General features: G+C 41.2%; 1 protein-coding gene across 2 annotated transcripts in view; it reads left to right on the top strand.

The window, feature by feature from the left end:
• ccdc88c (coiled-coil and HOOK domain protein 88C) overlaps positions 1–20,747 on the top strand; it is a 50,116-nt gene extending 29,369 nt beyond the window's left edge. Inside the window, exons 19-31 of one of the 2 annotated variants that reach the window (XM_023394769.2) lie at positions 195–335; positions 602–763; positions 855–1,132; positions 2,021–2,164; positions 3,075–3,261; positions 3,383–3,528; positions 3,750–3,839; positions 5,126–5,430; positions 11,166–11,255; positions 11,585–11,695; positions 11,792–11,929; positions 12,789–13,027; positions 16,105–20,747. In XM_023394769.2, the coding sequence (XP_023250537.1) occupies positions 195–335; positions 602–763; positions 855–1,132; positions 2,021–2,164; positions 3,075–3,261; positions 3,383–3,528; positions 3,750–3,839; positions 5,126–5,430; positions 11,166–11,255; positions 11,585–11,695; positions 11,792–11,929; positions 12,789–13,027; positions 16,105–16,881 (2,808 nt within the window). In that variant the 3' untranslated portion in view covers positions 16,882–20,747. Of the gene's footprint in view, positions 1–194; positions 336–601; positions 764–854; positions 1,133–2,020; positions 2,165–3,074; positions 3,262–3,382; positions 3,529–3,749; positions 3,840–5,125; positions 5,431–8,345; positions 8,770–11,165; positions 11,256–11,584; positions 11,696–11,791; positions 11,930–12,788; positions 13,028–16,104 lie in introns of those variants that run through there. The other variant, XR_015436341.1, reaches the window with a different exon arrangement.
• The last annotated feature ends 1,552 nt before the right edge of the window (positions 20,748–22,299 follow it).

Raw genomic sequence — 22,299 nt, 5'->3', positions numbered from 1 at the left:
TGATTAATTAGTTATTTTAAAGATCAAATAGACACTGTGTAATCGAGTAATGTCTAAAGTCTTATTGTGAAAGAATAACATTGTGTTAACAGCATTATTCTGCCATGTTGATTATGAGTTCTTTATATTGGTATGCTTTGTGTTTTAGAGTGTGTTAAAATATATATAAATAATTTATATTTATGTATATACAGGCTCATAAAACTGCCCTGAGGCAGGAACAGGAGGAGGAAGAAAACCACTACCAGCAGCGCTCAAATGGCAGCCGGGGTCAAGGGTCAGCAACTGCTGAGCTTCTACGAATCAAAGATCATCTTATTGATGTAGAAAAGAATGTAAGAGATACATCTTTAACCCTTGAATAAAAAACATCAGTGCTTAAATACTTTACTATAAATACTTACATTTGTTACCTCTTATTTTTACATTTCTACTTCGTTTGACCTGCTGCTATATTTGATGGTTGTGTTAATGGTACATACTTCTCTTTATTTAATAGTATTACATTATATATTATCTGTGTCCTAATGCTACAGAAATGTTCCCGTTCGTACTTGAATGTTCTCCCAGTAAATGTTTATGGTGTCATTATTTTGTCCAGAACGCCTCCCTGCAGACAGAGAGCAGTCTGTTGAAGGAGCAGCTCAAACAGCTGGAGAACCAGAACACTTCTCTTAACAACCAGATGGTGTCGCTGCAGCGACACATCACCACCTTGCAGGAACAGAATTCATCCTTACACACACAGACCGCTAAAGTGCAGGTATGAAGTCCGTCATTCAGACAAAGTTGAGAAAAATTCAGTTTGTTTTTTTAAACTCTTGATTTCTAATAATTTCTAATGGACTTCTCAGGTGGAGAACTCCACACTCTCGTCTCAGAGTGCATCTCTCATGGCCCAGAATGCGGTACTGCAGGGCCAAGTCACCGCCTTGGAGACTGAGGTGGAGTCATGGCAGCGACAGCGTGAGGAGGCGTGGCGAGGTCGAGAGAGTGTGCTCAGCGACCACGAACGCCTGTTGAGCGTTCATGAGAGGCAAGCTCACGAGTACGAGCAGTTGATCAGTCAACACGCCGCACTGAAGTGCAAACAGAGGGCGGTAGAGAGCGAGCACAGGACGCTGCACAGCAAGTAAGTTCATACCGTACAAACCCAGCTGACAGTGTTGAGATGCAGGGTCTTTGATAATCCTCAGCTCGCAGGTGAACGCATGACTAGGACATTGGGATCACACCAGCTGCGACGGCCATCAATTATCATCAGTACAATATTATAATGGGTGAATGTGGTTTGTAGTGTAAAGTGCTTTGAGTGGTCGATAAGAAACTAGAAAAGTGCTGTATAAGTGCAGTCCATTTTATACAGATTCACAAGATAAAAACATCACCGTTCATGCTGTTGCTCCTGGCAAAGATGTGTAATGTGTTTATAATGTTACTTATGTTTTAGTGATAGAAACTTTGTGTTGAGTCACATGACAAATAAACTGTTGCTTTAAAGGCATTTCAACAGTTTTTAATGAGAGAAGCTCAAATGAATATAGAGCTCTGTACAGGAAGATGCTGTGCTCCTACTTGTTAGGAAATGTTTAGAAAAGTAAGTAGTATTTACTTACTTTAACTAATATGTACCATTGTCTCAGCAGAGACATAAGCTGTTGTTTAGTAGCCATAAATCGATGTTTTTGTCATAACTAAATTTAGCCTTTAGTTGCACTGTGTTTTAATTAATAGCTATAGTATATAGTATATATAGTTATAGTAGATAAGCAATTTACTTTGTCTCAGAGTAACTACATTATAGTGCACAACAGATTTTCCTTATACTTCTACTGTATAGTCTGTAACACAGATGCATGGAGTCACAAGTTCATGTAAACAGAGTAATCACACACAACCATGAGGCTTGCTCATGATGTAATTATAAACACTGTCAAGTAGACAACCCTGTGATAACCCCTGTGCGCCGTCTGTCTGTCTGTCTGTCTGTCTGTCTGTCTGTCTGTCTTTCTTTGTGCAGGTATTGTATTTTGCTGCAGCAGAAGGATAAATGGGAGGAGCAGGAGGGTCGTGGCCAGAAAGAGAAGGAGGAACTAAACCAGGAGATCCAGAAGAATCGTCTGCTACAGCAAGAAAACCGAGAGCTAAAAACAGAAGTGAACAGGTATCGTATTTTCACACGCAGTCGCACCGTCATATTTAAGACTAGAGGGGATTGTAGCTCTGCTGTTGGAACACCTAAGCACTGGAGTGACCACTATCTTTTTTTAAAGCACTTACAAAATCTCAGTTTATCAGTTAGCCTTTTAATGTTTTCGTATGACATCTTTTATACGCTGCACCCTTGATATCTGTCTCATGTTCTGTAGAGCACTTTGTGACATTGTTTTTGAAAGGTGATATACAACTAAACTTTATTATTAGGGTCCATGCACTGTATGTGCTGGAAAAATATCATGTTAGGAATCCGGCGATCACATTTTTTTGCCACTGGTACCGATCACCCATGAGTGAGATACTGTGTGATCCCGATCATCTTTGGCAGACATTGCAGATGCCATACGTTATATATCAGTCTCACACACTTTGTAAAAGTTCCACACGGCCAACATGTTGTTTTGTTTTGGTGTCCTGTTGCGTACCAGGCAGGACTCCACTCCACAGCACACAGTGCTTCTCTCAGCCGCAGACAGCAGAGTATTAACCACAGTTGATCGGTTTTAAGGTGATTGGTGACTAGAAACATAAATTCCCATCTAACTATCACCTATTTTTAATGAAAATCAGCTGTTAATAATCAGCTGATCGGCTGATCAATCACAGCATCCCTAAATCATGTAATCTGATCCTGTCTGGTGAATGAATATTAGTCCAGTATCAGGTCCAAAACAACTTAGAAGTTATTTCCTTGAGGTATACGCATTGACAGGTTCAGGTACAGTGTAGCCATAGTGTGGTTAAGGTTAGAGGAATCTGGGAGCACATAGAACTACTGATTTTAAGACTACATGAGTTGATGCTTGACTTTTCTCATTTCTGTCCCCTCTTTTTGACTTTGTCTATTCCCCCTGTAGATTGACAGAGAGCCAATCACAGCACTCAGAGCACAGTGAAGGGCTCCAGCAGCGCGTGAATGAACTCAAGGGCTCATTAAGCTCTGCCCAGCAGGAAGTGACTCAATTGATGGCACAATATGATTCACTAATGGAGCAACACCAGGGCCTGGACCTGACCATGACCAAACTAGACAACCACTGTGAGGTAAACACACGAGGCAGCGGGGAGAAACAAGCAGAGCTGTGTTTGACCTCAAACTCATCAGCTCTGGATCACTATCTATTTACTACTTTCCTGACCTGACTGTGTGTGTGTATGTGTGCAGCTGCTGAGTCGACTGAAAGGGAACCTGGAGGAGGAGAACCACCACCTCCTCAGTCAGATCAACCTGCTAAGTCAGCAGAACCACACTCTGCTGGAGAGGAGCATGGAGAGCAAAGAGTTGTATCACCAGGAACAGAAACTATACATGTAACTGCACACAATGCAACACAAACTACCATCTACACTACTGTCTAGAAATGCTGTCAGAAAATATATATGTATAGAGAGAGAGAGTTATATGTATATAGATACATATATATCCAAACAGTTTAACAAAAGATTCAGAAAGAACAATACTGTAAATTTGAATGATGTTTTCTCACTTTCTCTCCTTCTTTCTCTCTGCCTCTCTCTCTCTCTCTAATTAGTGATAAGCTGAACTCTCTTCGTCGGCAAAAAGAGAAACTAGAGGAGAAGATCATGGACCAGTACAAGTTCTACGACCCTACACCTAAAAAGTAATACATCATTAACAGCACTATATAGAAGAAATATACACTCTTCACTTATCTCAATACTTGGTTTTTAATGATATGAAGATAAAGGTTTTATTAGTCAAGTCAACTTTATTTCTAGAGCACATTAAACACAGCTTGAGCTGAACAAACTTCTGTACAAAGGACAGTTAAATAAATAAAAGCAAGTAGAACAAATGTAGTAAAATCATGAGTGCCAATAGATGAGATCTGTGATGTGAGGTGGGGCCTGATCTATTAAGAGGTCAAGGTCTTAAACTAAATTCTAGACTTAATATGGAGCCAGGTAATACGGGGGGTGATGTGCTCGCAATTTTTTTGTGCCAGTCAACATCCTTCAGCTGCATTATGGACCAACTGTCAGTGAGATAATGAAGAGTGGGAAATGCCTGAATACAAAGAATTACAGTATTCCAGTGGAGTTTTGATAAAGACGTGGATTACTTTCTCCATCATGGAAGGACAGAATCGGCTTAAGTTTGGAAATAGTTCTTAACTGATAGGAGCTGTTTTTAACAACAGAGGTGATTTGTTACATGGCAACATACGAACAGTCGATCACATCACAGGATTGAAGCTATTTCTAACCAAGCATATGCTAGTGGTTGAGTTTTTGCTTTTGCTTTTGTAATGGTATCAAAAGTCAGACAGATACAGAGCACATGGTGCAGCACAATTGATTCTAACAGCAGCAATTTAACCCGTTTAACTGAACAGAGAAAAAAGAAGCTTCTTCCAGCTTTATATCCTATAACAAACAAATCAACAGACACAAGTATCCCATCATGCTGTTGCTTCTTTTGTATTGCACAAGACATGGTACTGATCATAAGATTGTACTGATCTGCAAAGCCAAACATATGGAATTCACGCTGATGAATGTGATTTAGAAACATGCAGCAAACTTTTTATACATACCGTATATATATATGCAAGATTTTTAAAGATTTATACTGACAGGATTTAAGATTTTAATTTTTGAATACATTATTTTCTGTATTTAAATAGATTTTCAGTCATTGTTCACATTCTACCACAATGGAATTTTAAGTTTGAAAGTTTTCAAGCTCAACAGAAATATTGACTTGATATCAGTATTAACTCATGTGGAAAAAAAAGATTGTGATTAACATTTTTCACCAAGCTTGCATGAAATATGGAATATTTGTTAAGTATTTTTTTTACTCTAACTATTAATTATTACCATAACTGTAAATACGCTTATTTATGGTTACTACATAGCATATAATGTTGTTGTGTGTTGTCAGGAGGAGTCAGTGGTCTGGAGCCAAAGCTTTAGCCAAACTGATTAAACCCCGAAAGGAGAGCAGCAGGGAGAGAGGGGGCGACCGAGACAAAGACGGGGGCAAGGAGAGAGAACGGGCAAAGAGTGCCCCTGACATTCCCCTACCGGCTCCACCCCCACTCCTCCCCCCTGAGACACCTCCCCCTCTTCCCCAGAGGACGGCAAGTGACTCGCAAGATGGTGGCCACGCTCACAGTAACCATAACAACCTAATCACCAGCCCAAGCCTGGGACCCCAGAGTCCAGCACTGACTCCCATCAGCCGAGGTAAACACACTGCACACACAGTCTTGTTATAGTCTTGTCTGCAGGTGGATCATTTTAATCTGAGGAAAATTTAACTTGATAAAGACACATTCAGAATAAATATTTGCTCCATATTGACACTGGTGGAGAAACCAGTGTCTCTGGTTTCTTCTCTTTATGGGTTATGGTAGAGCTGAAAACTGTATAAATAAAGTCTATTATTGTGAAATACATACAGCATCTATTAAAAACATTTTAATTATAGTTTTGCCACAAAGCTGATGACATAAACAGGACTTTGGATGAGGTGCACCTCCATGTTGAGCCTGCACAGGGCGCTGTTGACCATATTAGTGACTGGATGACTGACAGTAACTTTACACCTCTGTTTCTCACCACTGTTAACATCCACTGTGTCCGTTTTTAACTCTCTAACCTGTTCTTCAGGTTTCTGATCTGTTCTGACCGAACATCAGGAAATTTTCAGATATATTTATTTTACATTTACATTTTCAGGCATTATCTGAACTAACAGCCCATGTGAAAGTTTGTTTTGACTATTAGTTCTAATTTAAATTTTTGACAGGCATGGTAATTAAATGTATGTATTTACACAAACAATACAAAAAATCTTTTTTCAAAGGTGAATTCACACATATTTCCATTATCATTATTATCATGTTTTCACTTTAGCCAAACAAAAAAGGAAAAAAAACATTATTAATCAATTAATTTAGATAAATTTCTCCAACTTTTGTCTTTCCTAAAACTGATCTTTTCCTATGTCTGGGCAACAAAATAAATATCAGTCCCTAAATGGATCTCTAGATTTAGTGTCAACAACTTTATGTGCAGCGCTCAGTGCCTGTGTGCCTTGGCTTTGTAAAATCATCATGAGACTTTTACACTTCATCCCGAGAGTTCTTCAAACATGACACATGGTTCATGTATGGACATCACTGGCTGTCATGTTTTTAGTGTGAGACAAAGAGAGGACAGCTGCACTTAAACAATAACTGCAATAATAGCAATCCGACATGGCAACAAAAATTCCTCCCAGACCGCAGTGATAGACATTTATTTTTGTCTCAACACAACTGTCGAGCATACTGAAATTCCATTGAGAACAGAGAGGAGACAAAAATAGTTGGTTTAGATCAGGGGTCTCCAACCTTTTTTACTCTGTGAGCTACTTCGACAAAATAAAATTGGCTGAGAGCCCCTCGTGTCTTATATTACTGGTTACGTTTATTCACATATCGGATCAATACACTCAAACTGAAATCAGATGAATCAGATAATTTAACAAGTCATCAAATATCAATATCCAAACTCACATTGGATATCACCAAAAATGTGAAACTCACATGAGACAAAAATGTGAGTCATGATTCAGTTAGACCTGAACACACAGACATGAGAACACCACTACAAATAAACCTCCTTAAATCTGATTATAAATCAGCTCCTCAGTCAGTGATAGTTGTTGTTAGTAAAGTACACAACAAACATGAACTTAAAATAGAGAATTCACTACACTTCATTTAACTCACTTTATCTGTGGCGGCACATTTCCTTTTTGTCGTTTATATCTGTTCTGTTATCAGACGAGTTATCATTGCATGTTGCCTACAAACCAGAAAGTTTCTCATGTGACTGACAACTGACAGATAATGATCTGGTGTTGAAGAGGAGGGAGTGTCTTTGTTTGGAGCAGATCTACTGAGTGAAGTTGTGTTGAAGTTTGAACTATACATCCATGGTTTTTACAGACTATATCCTCTGAACCTTTGGGTGAGCTCCTGGTAGCCACCTGTTGGAGACCCCTGGTTTAGATAAACAGATTATGGAGATTGCAGATTATGAAGTCACAGCCATGACAGTAATAGAAATTGTTGTTGTTTCACTACGATATATCGTGAAACTGGTCTACCTCTAATCCAAGTTATGACGAGAGGTGTTAGACATTGCTTACACTCTAGCTATACTTTTCATCATTCTATCCTAATAGTAGAACTGGGTTCTAATGCATGGTCCTGTTTTTATTTCCATGGGTTTTCTGTTTAACTGCTCTACTCTTCTGCTCACGGCTCAGCTCAAATCACTCTCAGTTCAACAACAAGTGGCTTTTACAAGCATTTGTCCACAGGCATGTGGAAGTTGTCATACTCAACTAACTTAAGGAAAAAAGTTGAAACAATAAAACTTTCCAATTGCTCTATTGTACAGCTACATACACTCAGCTGGCAGTTTATTAGGCACAAAACTAAACAACATTCCTGCAATGAATCCTCCTCCATGGATGTTATAACGCTCAGTTCTGGTTGAAACTGCTTTAGAGAAGTGTTGATTCAACTTTATAGTCTGCAGTTTGTGGTGCTGCTCAAGTTGCATTGTGTTAATCAATCAGAAGGGTGTTTCTATTATTTTGCCCACCCCAGTAATATCAATGATGGTAGGCTAAATAACAGAAACGCCTCTCTGTATAATGTAATACGATATGATAATGATGTATAATGCTCACACAGTTGAATCAACACCTCTCGGAAAGAGCCCTCATGAAGGAGGCTTTATTACAGCACTGTCATTTAGACTGCATTAGTTTGAGCCAGGTGTTCCTAATAAACTGACATCTGAGTGTGTGTCTCTGTTGTGTTTATGTGTTGTTTCCTGTGCACTGAGCTTTCTGCCAGTCGTCACACTTTGCTCAAATCAGAGTGAGTTGATCTCAGTCCTGGGTCTGATGCATGATTTTACTTAACAACAGAATTCCATGTTCATGTTTTGTTCTAGTGGGTTCTCTTGCATGGCCTCTGTTATTTTACATCCTGACATCATTTACTTTATAACTTCTTAACCAACTATTTTACTCACTGTCATTATTTATCATTCTCTCTACATTTCTCCACATCTCTGTCCATTTCTCTCCCACTCAGCTCCTCCTGCCTCAAAACGCTTCTCTTTTCTCCGCAGTAAAAGTCAAGACAAGCTCCTCCCCTCCCCCCCCCCTTCTTCTTCCTCCTCCTCCTCCTCTCGCCTCTCCTTCTCTCTCAACAGACGACTGCGATTTTGGTCTTCCTCTGACATCACAGCTGACGTCATCACTAGCCATTCAATGTCAGCCAATGGAGTTTTCTAACATCTTCCTCCCTCCTCCTCATCATTTCTAATCAACACATCATCATCATCATCGTCACTGTCGCCCCCAGCACCCACTGTTGTTAAGGATTTCACACATATCATCTGTGCACTCTCTTCATGAACACTAATATATGCAAACATTGCACACTCCTCAGGACTAATAAACATACAGAACACAAACAGGTGCATGTTGCTGTTGCGAGCCAACCAGTTTTACTAGTAAGTAGTGTGTGTAGACATGGTTTATGTGTGTGTGTGAGTTTGTGCACAGACTCCTGTTTCCAGCCAGGCTTGCCTTCATATGTCTGCAGTTCTTTGTTTTTGATTTGTATGAATGAAATCTGTGTTTGTGAGTTTGTCTCTGCTTAAAGATGCATTGCATTCACAACGTGTTCAGACCCCTTCACTTTTTACAGCCTCATGCTTGATGATGAAAATTCATTTTCTACAATCAGTATCCCATAATGACAAATCAAAAACAGAATTTTAGAAAAACTGAAATATAGAAAAATAGAAAAACTCTTTGCTATGATACTTGATTCAATTGTTTGGGCATTATGTGGAAAGACACACACCTGTCTATATAAGATCTCACAGCTGACAATGCAGATCAGAGCAGAAACCATGAGAAGGAAGGAACTGCTGCAGAGCGCAGAGACAGGACTGTGTCCAGGCTCAGAAATTTCTGCTGCAGTGAAGGTTCCTGAGAAGAACAGTGGTCTCCATCATTCTGACATGAAGAAGTCTGGAACAACCAGGACTCTTGTAGAGCTGGCTTCTCAGCCAAACTGAACAGTCGGGGGAGAAGGTCCATGATAAGAGAGGTGACTGGGAACCTGATGATCACTCGGGCTGAGACTCAGAGATCCTGTGTAGAGATGAGAGACAACCATCACTGCAGCACCGATCTGAGCCTTTTTACAGAGTGACCAGTTGAAAGCCTCTCCTCAGTGAAAGACGCATGAAAACACCTACAGGACTCTCTGAACTGGTTGGCCTCAGTTTTAAGCTTCATGTCTGGAGGAAGCGGGACACTGTTCATCACCTGTACAACAGGAACAGGGAGACTGGTCAGGGCTGAGGGAAAACTGAATGGAACAAAGTACAGAGATGTCCTTAATGAAAACCTGGTCCAGAGTTCAGGACCTCAGACTGGGCTGAAGGTTCACCTTCCTGAAGCACAACGCAGGAGTGGCTTAGAGACAACTCTGTGAATGTCCCAGACTCCTGACCTGAACCCAAATCTAACATCTCTGGACAGACCTGAACATGTGTCCTCATCCAGCCTCACAGAGCTTTAGAGGATCTGCAGAGAAGAACAGCTGAAAATCCCCAAATCCAGATGTGCAAACTTGTCACGTCGCACCGAGAGGGCCGGAGGCTGCGATCACTGCCGAAGGTTCTTCAACTGAGTTCTGAGTAAAGTGTCTGAATTATGTCAGTGTGAAATTTCAGTTTTTCCTTTTTAATAAATTTGCAAAAATCTCTATAATTCTGTTTTTGTCATTATGGAGGATTGAATGTAGATTAATGAGGGGGGCAATTGATTTAAATAATTTTAGCGAGGCTGCAACAAAACAAAATGTTAAAAAAGAGCAGGGGTCTGAATACTTCAATACGTGAATGCAGTGTGGAGCTGTCCGCTGCACAAAGCTTTACTCCAGAGCTTTTCCTTATTAACTCACCAATGTCAGGTCCCCACAGCAACCAACTGCTGCACACTTGTCACCCACAGCCTCTGTGTCCAACATGACTGTCTGCCTGCTGCCATAACTCATCTCCTACCCTCCCTCTCTCTTTTCCAGCACCATGAGCTTATGTGGGTTTTTAAACATCAGTTTTTTAATGCTGATATTAGCATTTCTAAGCTTGTGGTGGCTAATGACAATGTAATGGCAATTTTTAGTGCTACCTTTTACAACTGCTGTTCAGCAACAGTTATATAGTCTCACTTCAAATCATGTGAAGTGTAACAAAACACTAGACCGTCTTTTAAGAGAGTCTTACATGTACAGTATATATAGCGAAATTTTACTGAATGGTGGCTGTTGATTATCAAAACTACTTCTACCCAAACCACACAGAACATTTTCTATTATGAATCTCACTAACTGTACCTGTTGCTGCCATCAATGTGAAACTGAAGAATGCAGCTTTTGATTTGAATATTTTAGTAGATTTACAGGGTTTCAGTGGTTGGTTCAGATATTTTTTCATGACTTCTAGAAATACATGGAAACCATCACTTGAATTTAAAAGCTCAGTATCTTGCATCAGTGATGCTGCGTTACTGTTCAATGCATCCATGTTCACACCTACATTGGCTTGCAGTTTAGATGATGAATTGTAGAGGCAGCTCTGTCCTTCACAGTGATCCCTCTTCCATGATGGTGATAAGAAAAGTAAAGTATTTGAGCATGCTTGGGTGGAATCTAGTCTAAAATCTATTAACACTAATATTGATATAAGAATCAGAGATGTGCACTGAATAATAACAGATTACTATTCATACCTACGCGCTCACTGCACTGTGTTTCCTGTGGTTTTATATCTCATACTTACACTATGGTTAAAGCCCCACATCAGTCCTTCATCACAGTCTTATTGGTCTGCAGGTTTGACTGACAGGGGCCGGGGAGTTTATCGCAGCAGCACTCCAGGAGGCAGCAGTGAGAGTGTCAATGGAGAAGATGGACATGGGCAAGGTAATTAATACGTTAATGATTGATGATAATAATATTTATGGAAAATTACACTCCAAAGGGCTAATTAACAGAGTATTATGACACTGAGTACAGTTATATGTAAATTGAATTAATGTCTGCATATTTGTCAGTTGCTGTTGTTCCCTTTTACGCTTCTGGCTTCTCAAAATAAAAGGGAGACAGTGAAATGAAAAGAGGAGAAAATTAAGAAACATCTGCTTCGTAAGAGGGATGAGTTCAGGCAGTTGGTCTTAACTTTGATTTTCTTCAACTTCGAATGAACGAGTTCTATATTAATTAGTTGTTTTTCCTCTGTTTTTTAATCCCAGGTCAGAACCATAAAGCTTTGAGCTCCACTCCAAGCCATCAGTCATCCTCATTGGGCCTAATTAACAACTCTAGCTCCAGAATGGGACAAGGCCCCGGCCGCAGGCCCAGAGGTAGGCTGAGCTATTGATACATAGGACCTTATTCAGATGTCAGCAAGAGAGTAAGTGTGTTTGGAAAGCATTAAGACTGTTTGTAAAATATTTCAGGCCTGTTATTTGATGAAGACTCTTGCCACAATACCTCTGACTCCATGTTTGGTCACCATGGAAACAAGGGAGGTCGTCCAGGATCAGCAGACTTCAGTCACAACACCTCCAGCTCCAATTCACCTGTCAACTGCAGAGGTAAATCTGCTTAAAGCAATATTTATTTAAAAGGATATTTGCATTGATACTTCATAAATTTGCAGATTTGATTTCAGTTTATTGTCAAAGTGTTTTCTAAAATTTGTCAAGGCATACACCGTTTCACACATGACTTTTTTAGAACAATTTTTCCAACATAACACAAAGAATTGTACACAAGCATCCCCTCCGTCTCTCCCTCCCTCCCGTAGCAGAGAGAACCAGGAAAAGACGTTGGCATAAAGAGACCATCAAATACAAAATAGGTAGTGGTGAACAAAATGTAGCAGCAGGCAACAGTATATAACATCCGAGTTCTAACACCATGAGGCAAAAGGCAAATTTGACAGCAAGTAAGTCTGTTGTGCTGTTGCGCCGCTTACAGAACCTGAGTGCAGCACACACATAACATTTAACCACAAAACAAAACAAATACTAAAAACATATATTACACCAGACTTTACAAATAAGTAACTGCAGTAACGTCAATTTAATCACTCACTTTTACATTCTGTGCTTGGTTTGGAACACTGACGCCTACTTAGAACCTGAACTCTAACTCACATTCAACAGGTTGACAGACCGAGGAACAAAAGAGTTCTGCGGTCTGTTCAGTCTGACCTGTGGGACTCTAAATCTTCTGTTCTTCTGTTCTTCCAGTAAAACATGAGAGGGATCTGATGTAGTATTAGAAAAATAAAGATAACATCCTTCAATGAATAATGTTATCGTTTATTACTGACAAACGTTACTCCCAAGTGACTCAGTTTATATACAGTTCATTCAGGTCTCACATACAGTAATCAGCTGGTTCCCAGATTCAGTTGGTAATAACACTAATATTTTTCATCTGTTTTAGACACAATAGATTGTCATGCTCACTCAGCCAGCCTCTCGAGTGATGATGTCACGGGTCTCAGCCGTTCACAGCAGACTCTGTCACGTAGCTCCACCCTCCCGTATGACCACACGCCCCAGAGGGCCCAACCACAGCGTGGAGGCGGAGTCAGGACTAAGACTCGCCCATCTTCACCTGGAAGCGAGATGGTGACACTGGAACAGTTTCTACAAGAGAGCAACATACAGTCACCTCCTATGGTAAGAAACATATGTGTGTAACCCTTGGTCTTTGATTTTCTACAGAGGGTGCAGTCAGAGAAAATAATATATTGCATTTTCTGAGAAAGTCAGTTGTAGTATTTAAAATAACATGTTAGTCTCCTTACAAGAAAACAGCAGACTGGGTTTTTAATCATGAAGCATTACTTGATGGCATTTGAGGCTGGTTTTAAGCCCAGCTGGAGCTAATTTCAGACAGGTCTACCGCCAGAAACAGCTTTAACAAACCAGAAAAATTCAATTCAAGGTTATAGAGTCGCTCTGACTTGGCCTTAAAGACATGCACACTTTAGATCAGCCTCATCAACACTTGTAAACAACTACAAAGAAAAACTACAAGTTGTAATCATTGAAGCTGAAGGGCTGATTCTGGAGCACCCAGTAAACAACACCATTTAAAAGAACCATTCAACATTTGTAATGGATTGAGGTTCATGTTACAACAGAGGCAGTAAGTCGCCTGGCAGTGGATTTGTCTTGTTTGCCAGCTTCTGTTGATCATTTCACTTAATGCTCTGAATCTGTCCCTGAGTAAAAGTGACTTTTTTGAGTGATCATTTTGCGGATTGGGGGAAGCAACTTTAGAAATATTACCATGGATTTAAGCTTTTGTTTGGCTCTGAGATGAAGCAGAAGATTCATCAAGGAGAAAGATGACTCACCACAGTCATGAGAGAAGAACGGAAAATGATGTTTTCCTTGATTGACTTTTTGTACTGCAAGTTCAGAGTAGTGTCAACAAAACCAATAGCATGGCTGCAGAGACCAGCCATGGACATGTTATTTGACTTTTTTTCAATGTAGATAATAAAAAAGAAAGTGAGGTTTTCTAATGGAGAAACGGGAGGTGTGTATTAACTCCATAAACAGTCGTCTAATGCTTTTATTTGAAACCAATCCAATTCTAAAATGTTTTGGTATTGATTCTGAAACATATTGCACATCACATGAAGAAAGGAACTGTGACACATGTTCTGTTAAATAGCAAAACTTGTCTTATTATAGAGTTGCACATTTGATTTATGCTGGCCTTTCGTCATTATTAATGAACGCAGGTTAATCTGCTTATCATAGGTGGCCAGAAAGGGAAATTACTGACTATTTCCAGATGAGCAACAGACACTCACTTACAAGTCATATCCAATTTTGTGTGAAGTGCTTCTTATCACCTCTAATCTGTTGTGGGATTTTTCTCCTGCCTACAAATCAGCTATTTCAGTCCACCCTGTCACCTAAATATGTACTCAGAGAGCCAGAGTGTGAAATCATCAGATACCCAGTCTTACTAAAAGAATTACAACACCCCTAATAATTGTTATTGATGATCCTGCACAAAAGAGGAGGCCTTCAAAAACACATTCCCATGATAAAAATATGAAACACAGGATGATTCAGATAACGATCACATTGTTAAATCAAAAGAATTAATGAATGTGATTAATACTGTAGACTAGACACACATGATGTCATTCCATCAGAAATAATCATTTAAATCACGCTTGCTCACAAAGTGCAGAACAGATAGACAGAATTAATAAGTAAAATATGCTACATGTAGATATGAAGTGAAATGGAATTAGATACACGGTCACTTGAGATGAAAGGTCACACAGAGTCAAAACCACTTTTCTACATAACTGTCCTCAGCTAAGTGACGTATAGTCAGTACTTAGCAACCCTCCCTTTGGCAGATCTCATAGCTTACAAATGCTTTTTCTAGTCATCTAAGAGTGTGTCAGTCAGTCAGTCAAAAAATTCCTAAATCAAGAACAGATGGAGTGAGTGATAGAGTTGAATGATCAAGGTACACCATTGGTCGGCCGTCTGAATGCTGGAGTTTCCCCATTGGCCGTTGCTCAAAATGAATTGGCACAAACAGTTTGTATTAAGGGGCATTTACAGCCTGCAGAGCTGCCAATGTGGCGCATTTGTTGCTAGATGTAGAGACCTTTTTTCAAAAAATCACCCAGCAACAAAACTTTTCATACAAACCTTACCTACTTTCCATAGAAAACAGTCACCTAGGTCACTAGGTTATGACCCAGTCTTATTTTCTTAGGCAAGTTTTGACTCATCTGTCGACAGCACGTTTCCAAAATGACTCTGGTTTATCCAGATGTTGCTTTTTAGACTCCAGATGTTGTGTTTTGTGTCACAGGTAAGTTTTACTTCTGATGACGCTACATAGACCCTGTTTGTGAAAATAATGCTGCTCGGTGAGAGGATGCACCACCTCCTGTGTCAGCTACACCTTCCAGGTCCTTTCTGTCCTGCAGTTTTTTTTTATTTTTATTTTTATTTTTTATTTTTTGGGCCTTTTATGCCCTTTATTGACAGGACAGTAGAGAGACATGAAATGGGGAGGCAGAGAGAGGGGGAATGACATGCAGCAAAGGGCCGTCCGATGCGCGACTCGAACCGCAGCGAGGACCTTAGCCTCTGCATATGGGGTGGATGCTCAACCAACTGAGCTACTCGACGCCCCGCAGATGTGTAGTTTTGCCCAAAAGTCTACAAGATCTTGTTTCGACTTCCACATTTCCCCTAACTGCCGTTTCTCAATGACTACTGAATGTGGAAATTTCAAGCTAAGAGCACTTTTCATTTTGATTCTCCAATCCTCCATTTCCAGAATCAGTTATTTAGAAGGGGTCAAGCCAGAGGTCGAGACAGATAATTTATTTACTGTGGAAAAGTCATAAGATGATAATTCCTAAGAACAGTTTTTGACCTGCCTTTCAAATCCCAGCAAGGCAATTAAAGCTTAACAAGTTAATTAAGAGGCTTTGTATATTGTAAGAGTAGAACATTGCCCAAACTTAGCCACAATTAGTTAACTGTGCATTCTGTGATACACCTAATTACCAAGTCCATAGAAATAACACATATAAAATACACTTTAAGTATTTGATGCGTTATTATGTAGCTGTGGTTAGCTGTGTTTAGCAAAAGAATAGCATTCAGGTAATCGATGTTTGCTACACCCTAAAAAAGCTTAATTTTTCTTATTTCCTGTCCTAATTCATTCTTTCCATTTTTTGGTTCTCTCTGTCTAGGTGTCTACAGGAAGCAGGGAGGACTTGATGACTGACTATTTCACCAGAAGCCCCGCCCCCTCTGGTCCCACTAGTCGAGATCAGGTGACTCCCACCAGTTATGTCACACCCACTGTACAACCATCCAACCAGAGGCCAGGCCAGAGTGTGAAGCCTTCACCTCGCCAGCCCATTGGCCAATCCCCATCCTCGGGCCAGCCCCTCGCCCAGAGAACCAGCCAATCCCTGAGCCGGGCCTTCAGCCTGGCCTCAGCTGATCTACTGCGCTCTAGTGGACCAGACAGTTTTCGTGGAAAAGAGGGTTCTTCTGGCCAATCAGATGTGGTGGTTCGGCGGCAAGGAGGAGGGGCTAATGCTAGAGAACGACCGCTCTCTGCTCGTCTGGCTGGTCCAACTAATCAGCTCGGAGATGCCAGCTTCATAAACCCACCCATCCACCACTCATCCTCTCTCAATCTGCAGACGGAGAGATACGCAGAGCGGGAAAGAGGGAGGACTCCTGTCTCTCAGAACGGCCCGTGCTCCTCCTCTTCCTACCATCACCGTGGAGAGGTCGCCATGGTATCTCCGGTCAGGGCTGTGCCCACCCCACGAGCCAACGAAGGCTCAGAGCATGGGGATGTGTTACGGGAGGGACAGTCAGGTGACTCCTCCCTCTTAAAGAAAGAAAGTGAGAGAGCGAGGTGCGGCTCTGTTGAACACCCGAAAAGCACGCCGGCTTCCCCTGACCCCAACAACGACCCCCAGACTGTGTGGTATGAGTACGGCTGTGTCTAAAGACAGGAACCAGTCTGCTGGAGCTTCATGGTCCAAAGCCTCAGACACAAGTCATCAGTGTTTGGGCTGAGCGTTTTGTCTTGTGGATGAATGTTAGAATGTAAAACTGAAGCTTTGTTCTAATTCAGCATCAACCACTGGAACTGTCTACAGGCCGAGCACATTTAAAACATCTCTGCATAAACTTTAATTTCTATTTTCTGAAATGAACTTGTAGATGAACAACCAAACCTGATTCAACACACCACCTGCCAATACAGCTGCTGAAAACAGTCATTCAGGAAGTTTTCTGAAGCGAAGGAGCTGAACTCAAACGTCACATCACACACCAAGTATCGGATCTATGCAGTCAATTTTCGACTCACCGTTTTCCACTCACCGTCATCAACCCGAGCTGAATCGCTCAGAGGCGGGTGCAATGTAGATTGATAGATTTTTTTAAGGATTGAAACTTGAACACCACAACACTACCATGTCTTTTATTACCACCATGTTTAGTGTGATTCAGCAAATAGCCTCAGCCCATATGATGGGATTTTCATTTCAAAGCCACCAAATTTTTGAAAATGGAGTTGCTATTACTGACTGTTGACTGAAAGATGGATTGTGGATGTTTTTGACCAGATGATAATTCAGATGTAAAATTTTTTACGATTTTGGATTTTAAAAACCTACAGAAACGGAGATGGAAGCTGCGATGTCTTGAAGTCTGAGAATCCATAACACTTAAAGCGTGGTTGTGGAGCAGAACACTAAGAACGGGCTTTGAAACTCCGTGACTGCTGACTGACACCGTCTGGCCCTGCACATGTTTATCTGGATGCCAGGAAGTAGCCCTCACCAAGAACGATTGGAAGTGAAGTGACGACCAGAGCGACTGAATGTATCAGATTTCCCTTCCTTTTTTCCTCTCCTCCACTATCTAGAACAAACACACTGGAAAAGATGAGAGGAAAGGAGGAAATAGAGGGATTCAAGCAGAGAGTGACAAAGCATGTGAAGGAGAAAAGGGTGAGTTAGAATAAATAGAGGGATGCTGGGATGTGGAGAGCGGTGGACAGGATGAAGGGACAGATATAGAGGCGAATGGAGTGATGGAGTGAGGATGAATAGATAAACAAGACAGAGATGGAGGGCCCCTCCCAGTTAAATTACAGTCTTTCTTCCTCCATCTTTAGATTCTATCCCAGCATGCAACACTCTGACACTTTACTGGAAATGTTGCTCTACCCGAGCCAACACTAGTTTCAAAAACACAGTCACACACACATATATATAATGATATATACAGACACAGGCATTGTCCTTGAGGGGGTTGGATGTGGCTTCGCTAAACCATTGAACTGGACTTAATTCACATCCACACACACACATACACACATACACACACCGCTGGGTAAACCACTGTGTTTTGGTTGGGGTGTACTGCTGCACGCTACGTTAGCCAGACAGTTGTAGACACTGCACAACAGCGATGGGGAGAGACTCGGCTTGAATCCAGAGCCACTGTGATCCGAGTCGTTAGAGTTGTTCATGCAGTGAATTAACTCGGCAGCAGAATTTGAGAGTTGGGCAGATTGTCCTCGCTGTAATTATGTAATGAAAACAACATCATCCAAGTGTCTCTGGTGAGTCTCTGACTTTGGTGCACATTAACTTTTGCATAGCACCATAGCATAACGGTGTGACAGCTTCATGTAGATTTACCATGTCAGTCTATGATAAAAGGTGCTCAGTCCTCTACACTCACATTTAACTGAAATTTGTCATAAGTCATGTCTTTAATGTGTCTACAGCACATTATCCACTGGTCAAAAAACCCACTAAGATCCATCAACATCAGGCTTTTGTAGGCAATGGAAAAGGGAACAATCGGTATTCACACCCGGGTCACATGACTCTGCAGTAGACGCAGGTATTTATTTGCTCCGGTTCCGATCAGCACCAAATACAACACCCGGGTGAACTTTTATTTTTATTATAATTTTCTCCCCTTTTCCTGCTGCAACACCTCAGCAGCACAAACGCTGTAGACACACCTGTCACCTGTCCAGGTGCTGTTACACCACACAGTGATGCTGCACACAGTGATGACAGAGTGAAGCTGCAGCCCTGAAATAAGTTTTAAAAACACACAATCACTAAGCGAAGTGTCTCCCACAGAGGCGCCGACACTGACAGAAGCAACAACCTGAGGATGAGATGTAAAAGATCTGTTTTACGGCGGCTAGCAGCTCACTCTTCCTCCCCTGTGTGTGTGTGTGTGTGTGTGTGTGTGTGTGTGTGTGTGTGTGTGTGTGTGTGTGTGTGTGTGTGCGTGCGCTCTGTAAGTGCAAGTGATGACTCCTTGCAGTTGTGTGTGTCTGTCAAAAGAAAAGTCTGAACAGAGAGACAAACTCGTCTGACATTGGAAAGGTTTCAATCGGCTTTTATTAGCGGGTTTACCCTTGTTTAAAAAACCTGCTTATACCTTATGCAATTTTTTTGTCAACACTTGCTCACATTAGAGATTCCTCACTAAAAGATCTTAGTATGAAGTTGTTTTTCCTAAAGTTTATCGCTTCTTGTATGAAGCTCACCCATACAGGGGAGACATATACACTGAGTCACGAGTCCACTGGAGACACATGAATGATTTTGTCATCACTGGTAGAAGACATTTGGGGGAGTTTACAAATATGTGGTGTATTGTTTTAACGATAAATGATGATGTTAATGAAAAAGAGATGAGGACACTTATCCACTGACATGTAGTCTGTGCTGCTTGTAGTAAATGCAAATCTGTGCTTCCTACATTGGAAATAACTGACAACAAACATTCCTGGAAGAAGATGATGATGATGATGATGATGATGATGAAGATGTAACACTGGAGTTGTGAAAGATTTTTTGACTGGAATCCATCATTAACCTTTCTGCTCACCTTTTTGAGCAAAAAGCACATGTCAATATGCAACGAACTAAATTATTTTACCTGTAACATTTGTATATGATGTTAGATTTTCTAAACTGGTCACATGTTAGAAGACCTGGGATACATTTAAAAAAAACTTGACCTTGAAAATGTTGATACCAAAACAGATCCAGATGAATTCCTGTAAACTGGTAAAACCCTGTGATTCCACTGTAAAACTTTAATAGGTGTAGATAGATTTTTGTTTTTTAATCCTTTTGAAATGTTAGAACTGAGATGAAGTGACATGATGTGAAACACTGTAGGTTGATGCTGTCAGTAGTTCGTCTGTTAACTGTGCTGGGTTGGTGTGTGTCGTCTTTGTTGCTGCACTTAAGGCATCTCTGCATTATAATTTCCCAAAGCCCTTCAGGACATTTGTGTCTGTGTGTGTGTGTGTGTGTGAGAGAGAGTGTGAGAGTGAGTCAGCAGTTTCCTGATGTCACAGTGGGGAAAAAGATTCCCCAAGCATTTCTCTTTTATTGAAAACACCATCACACCATCTTGCATTATTACTGTTCTTGGCTTTGTTGAAGGTGTGTGTGTCTGTCTGTGTGTGTATGCTTGCTTCCTGTCTGTGTTTTCTGCGTGTGTGTGTGTGTGTGTGTGTATCTGCCAACCTGCCTTACTGTCCCAAAAATGTGGCGTCTTCCTTCATGGAAACCTCTGCGATCTCGTGTGTGGTTTCCGTGTCTTAGCACAGCTGTGCAACCTTTTACTGAATTAGAAAAATATTAGTGCAAAAAAAGCAGCAGTGCAGTTCAGCGTCACAGGAGAGAAGTGAAAGCAGAAGGTGACGTGGAGCTGATGTCACTGACATTTCCTGCTGCAACTGGAACAACTGCTACTGTAACTGAGGAGACTGATGTTATTACAACCAAGAGCTTTTTTGTAATAAAGATTGATAAAGTCATGATCTCGCTTCACTTTCTCAGTTGACCTTTGACTCTCAGGGCAGGTGCTCCTGGCGGGTGAGAGGTCATCAGTATGTGACTAGATATGAGAAAAACAAATGCAAAGCAGTAATGAGCAGAAGTTAAAGAACGTGTAATTGGGAGTATTTCATCATTTCAAGGTCACTGTGTTTTTTCGACTGTGTTCACTAGTTAAAAATGAACTTTTATCTTACAGTGCATTCAGAGTGTTTTCAGACTTTTCTTACATGTGTTGTAGATTTAGTTTTGTGTGGATAAATTCCTGAATGTCTCCACGCTGCTGACAGTCGGAGCTGTTTTCAGGTTGTCCGTACGTACGTCCATCCCATTCTCACGGACACGATATCTCAGCAACGCCTTGATGGAACTTCTTCAAATTTGGCACAAACATTAGGACTCAAGGATGAACTGATTAGATTTTGGTGGTCAAAGGTCAATGTCATGTTGACATCACAAAACACAGTTTTAGCCTTGTGAATGCGGCATGTCGAGATCCTCTCAAGGGAGTCCCTTCAGTCTACTCTCAATAACCCATGATGACAAAGTGAAAACCTTATTAGTAATTTTTGCAAATTCATTAAAATATAAAAACTGAAATCTCTGATTTACAAACGTATTCAGACCCTGTACTGTGACACTCAAACTGTTTGCTGCAGTTGTCAGTGAGATCTGTCTACAACTTTGTCACAGCTCGACTACCTTTGTGGTGAAGATGAAGCTGAGCCGGAAGCTCTCGATTAACCAGTCGATCTTTGTTCCAACCCTCACCTCTGGTCATGAAATCTGTAGTGAATGTAGTGAATCCTTCCAAGTCCAAAGGAGCCGGTTGGAGCATCTGATTAGGATTTCTCCTGGGCACCTTCCTTTGGAGGTTTTTCTGGGCACATCCATAGAAACTGGGAGGTTTCGGGCAAGAGTAGACCCAGAACTCACTGGAGGGATCACATATCCTATCTGGCCTGGGAACGCCTCAGGATCCCCCAGGAGGAGCTGGAAAGCGTTGTAGGAGAGAGGGACGTCTGGAACTTCCTGCTTAGCCTGCTGCCACCGAGACCTGACCCCGGATAAGCGGAAGAAAATGGATGGATGGATGACAGGACAAAAAACCAAGCCAGAAAGCCCAGGGAACTCTCTGTAGACCTCTGCAATGAAAATGTGGTTTTTGAGCAAACTTATGAAACCACTTCTAAAACTGTTCTGTTTCCAGGAACAGAGTGGCAGAAGTTTAGAACCACCAGGTCTCTTCCTTTGAATTCAAATTCAAATTGAGTCACCGGCACAAAGGGCAGCAGATGAGCCCGCGAACATTCGCTCTATCAGAGCTTCAGCAGTGTAATGGAAGGACGACCCTGTCAGCTGCTCTTCATCAGTCAGACCTTTAAGGTGGAGTGGTTAGACAGAAGCCACTTAGAGTTAAAGGCAGATGACACCCCAGACAGGGGTTTCCCACACAGCATTTAAGGGACTCTGAGAACATTAGTGCAGCAGATTACTGTAATACTCTTTTCAAATGTGGATACAAGCACCAAA

The sequence above is a fragment of the Seriola lalandi genome, unplaced genomic scaffold, assembly GCF_002814215.2.
Source record: "Seriola lalandi dorsalis isolate HSWRI2012SDOR001 ecotype SW California unplaced genomic scaffold, Sedor1 jcf7180002054953, whole genome shotgun sequence".
Taxonomy (NCBI): Eukaryota; Metazoa; Chordata; class Actinopteri; order Carangiformes; family Carangidae; genus Seriola; species Seriola lalandi.
This window is presented reverse-complemented; position numbering and strand designations above follow the sequence as displayed.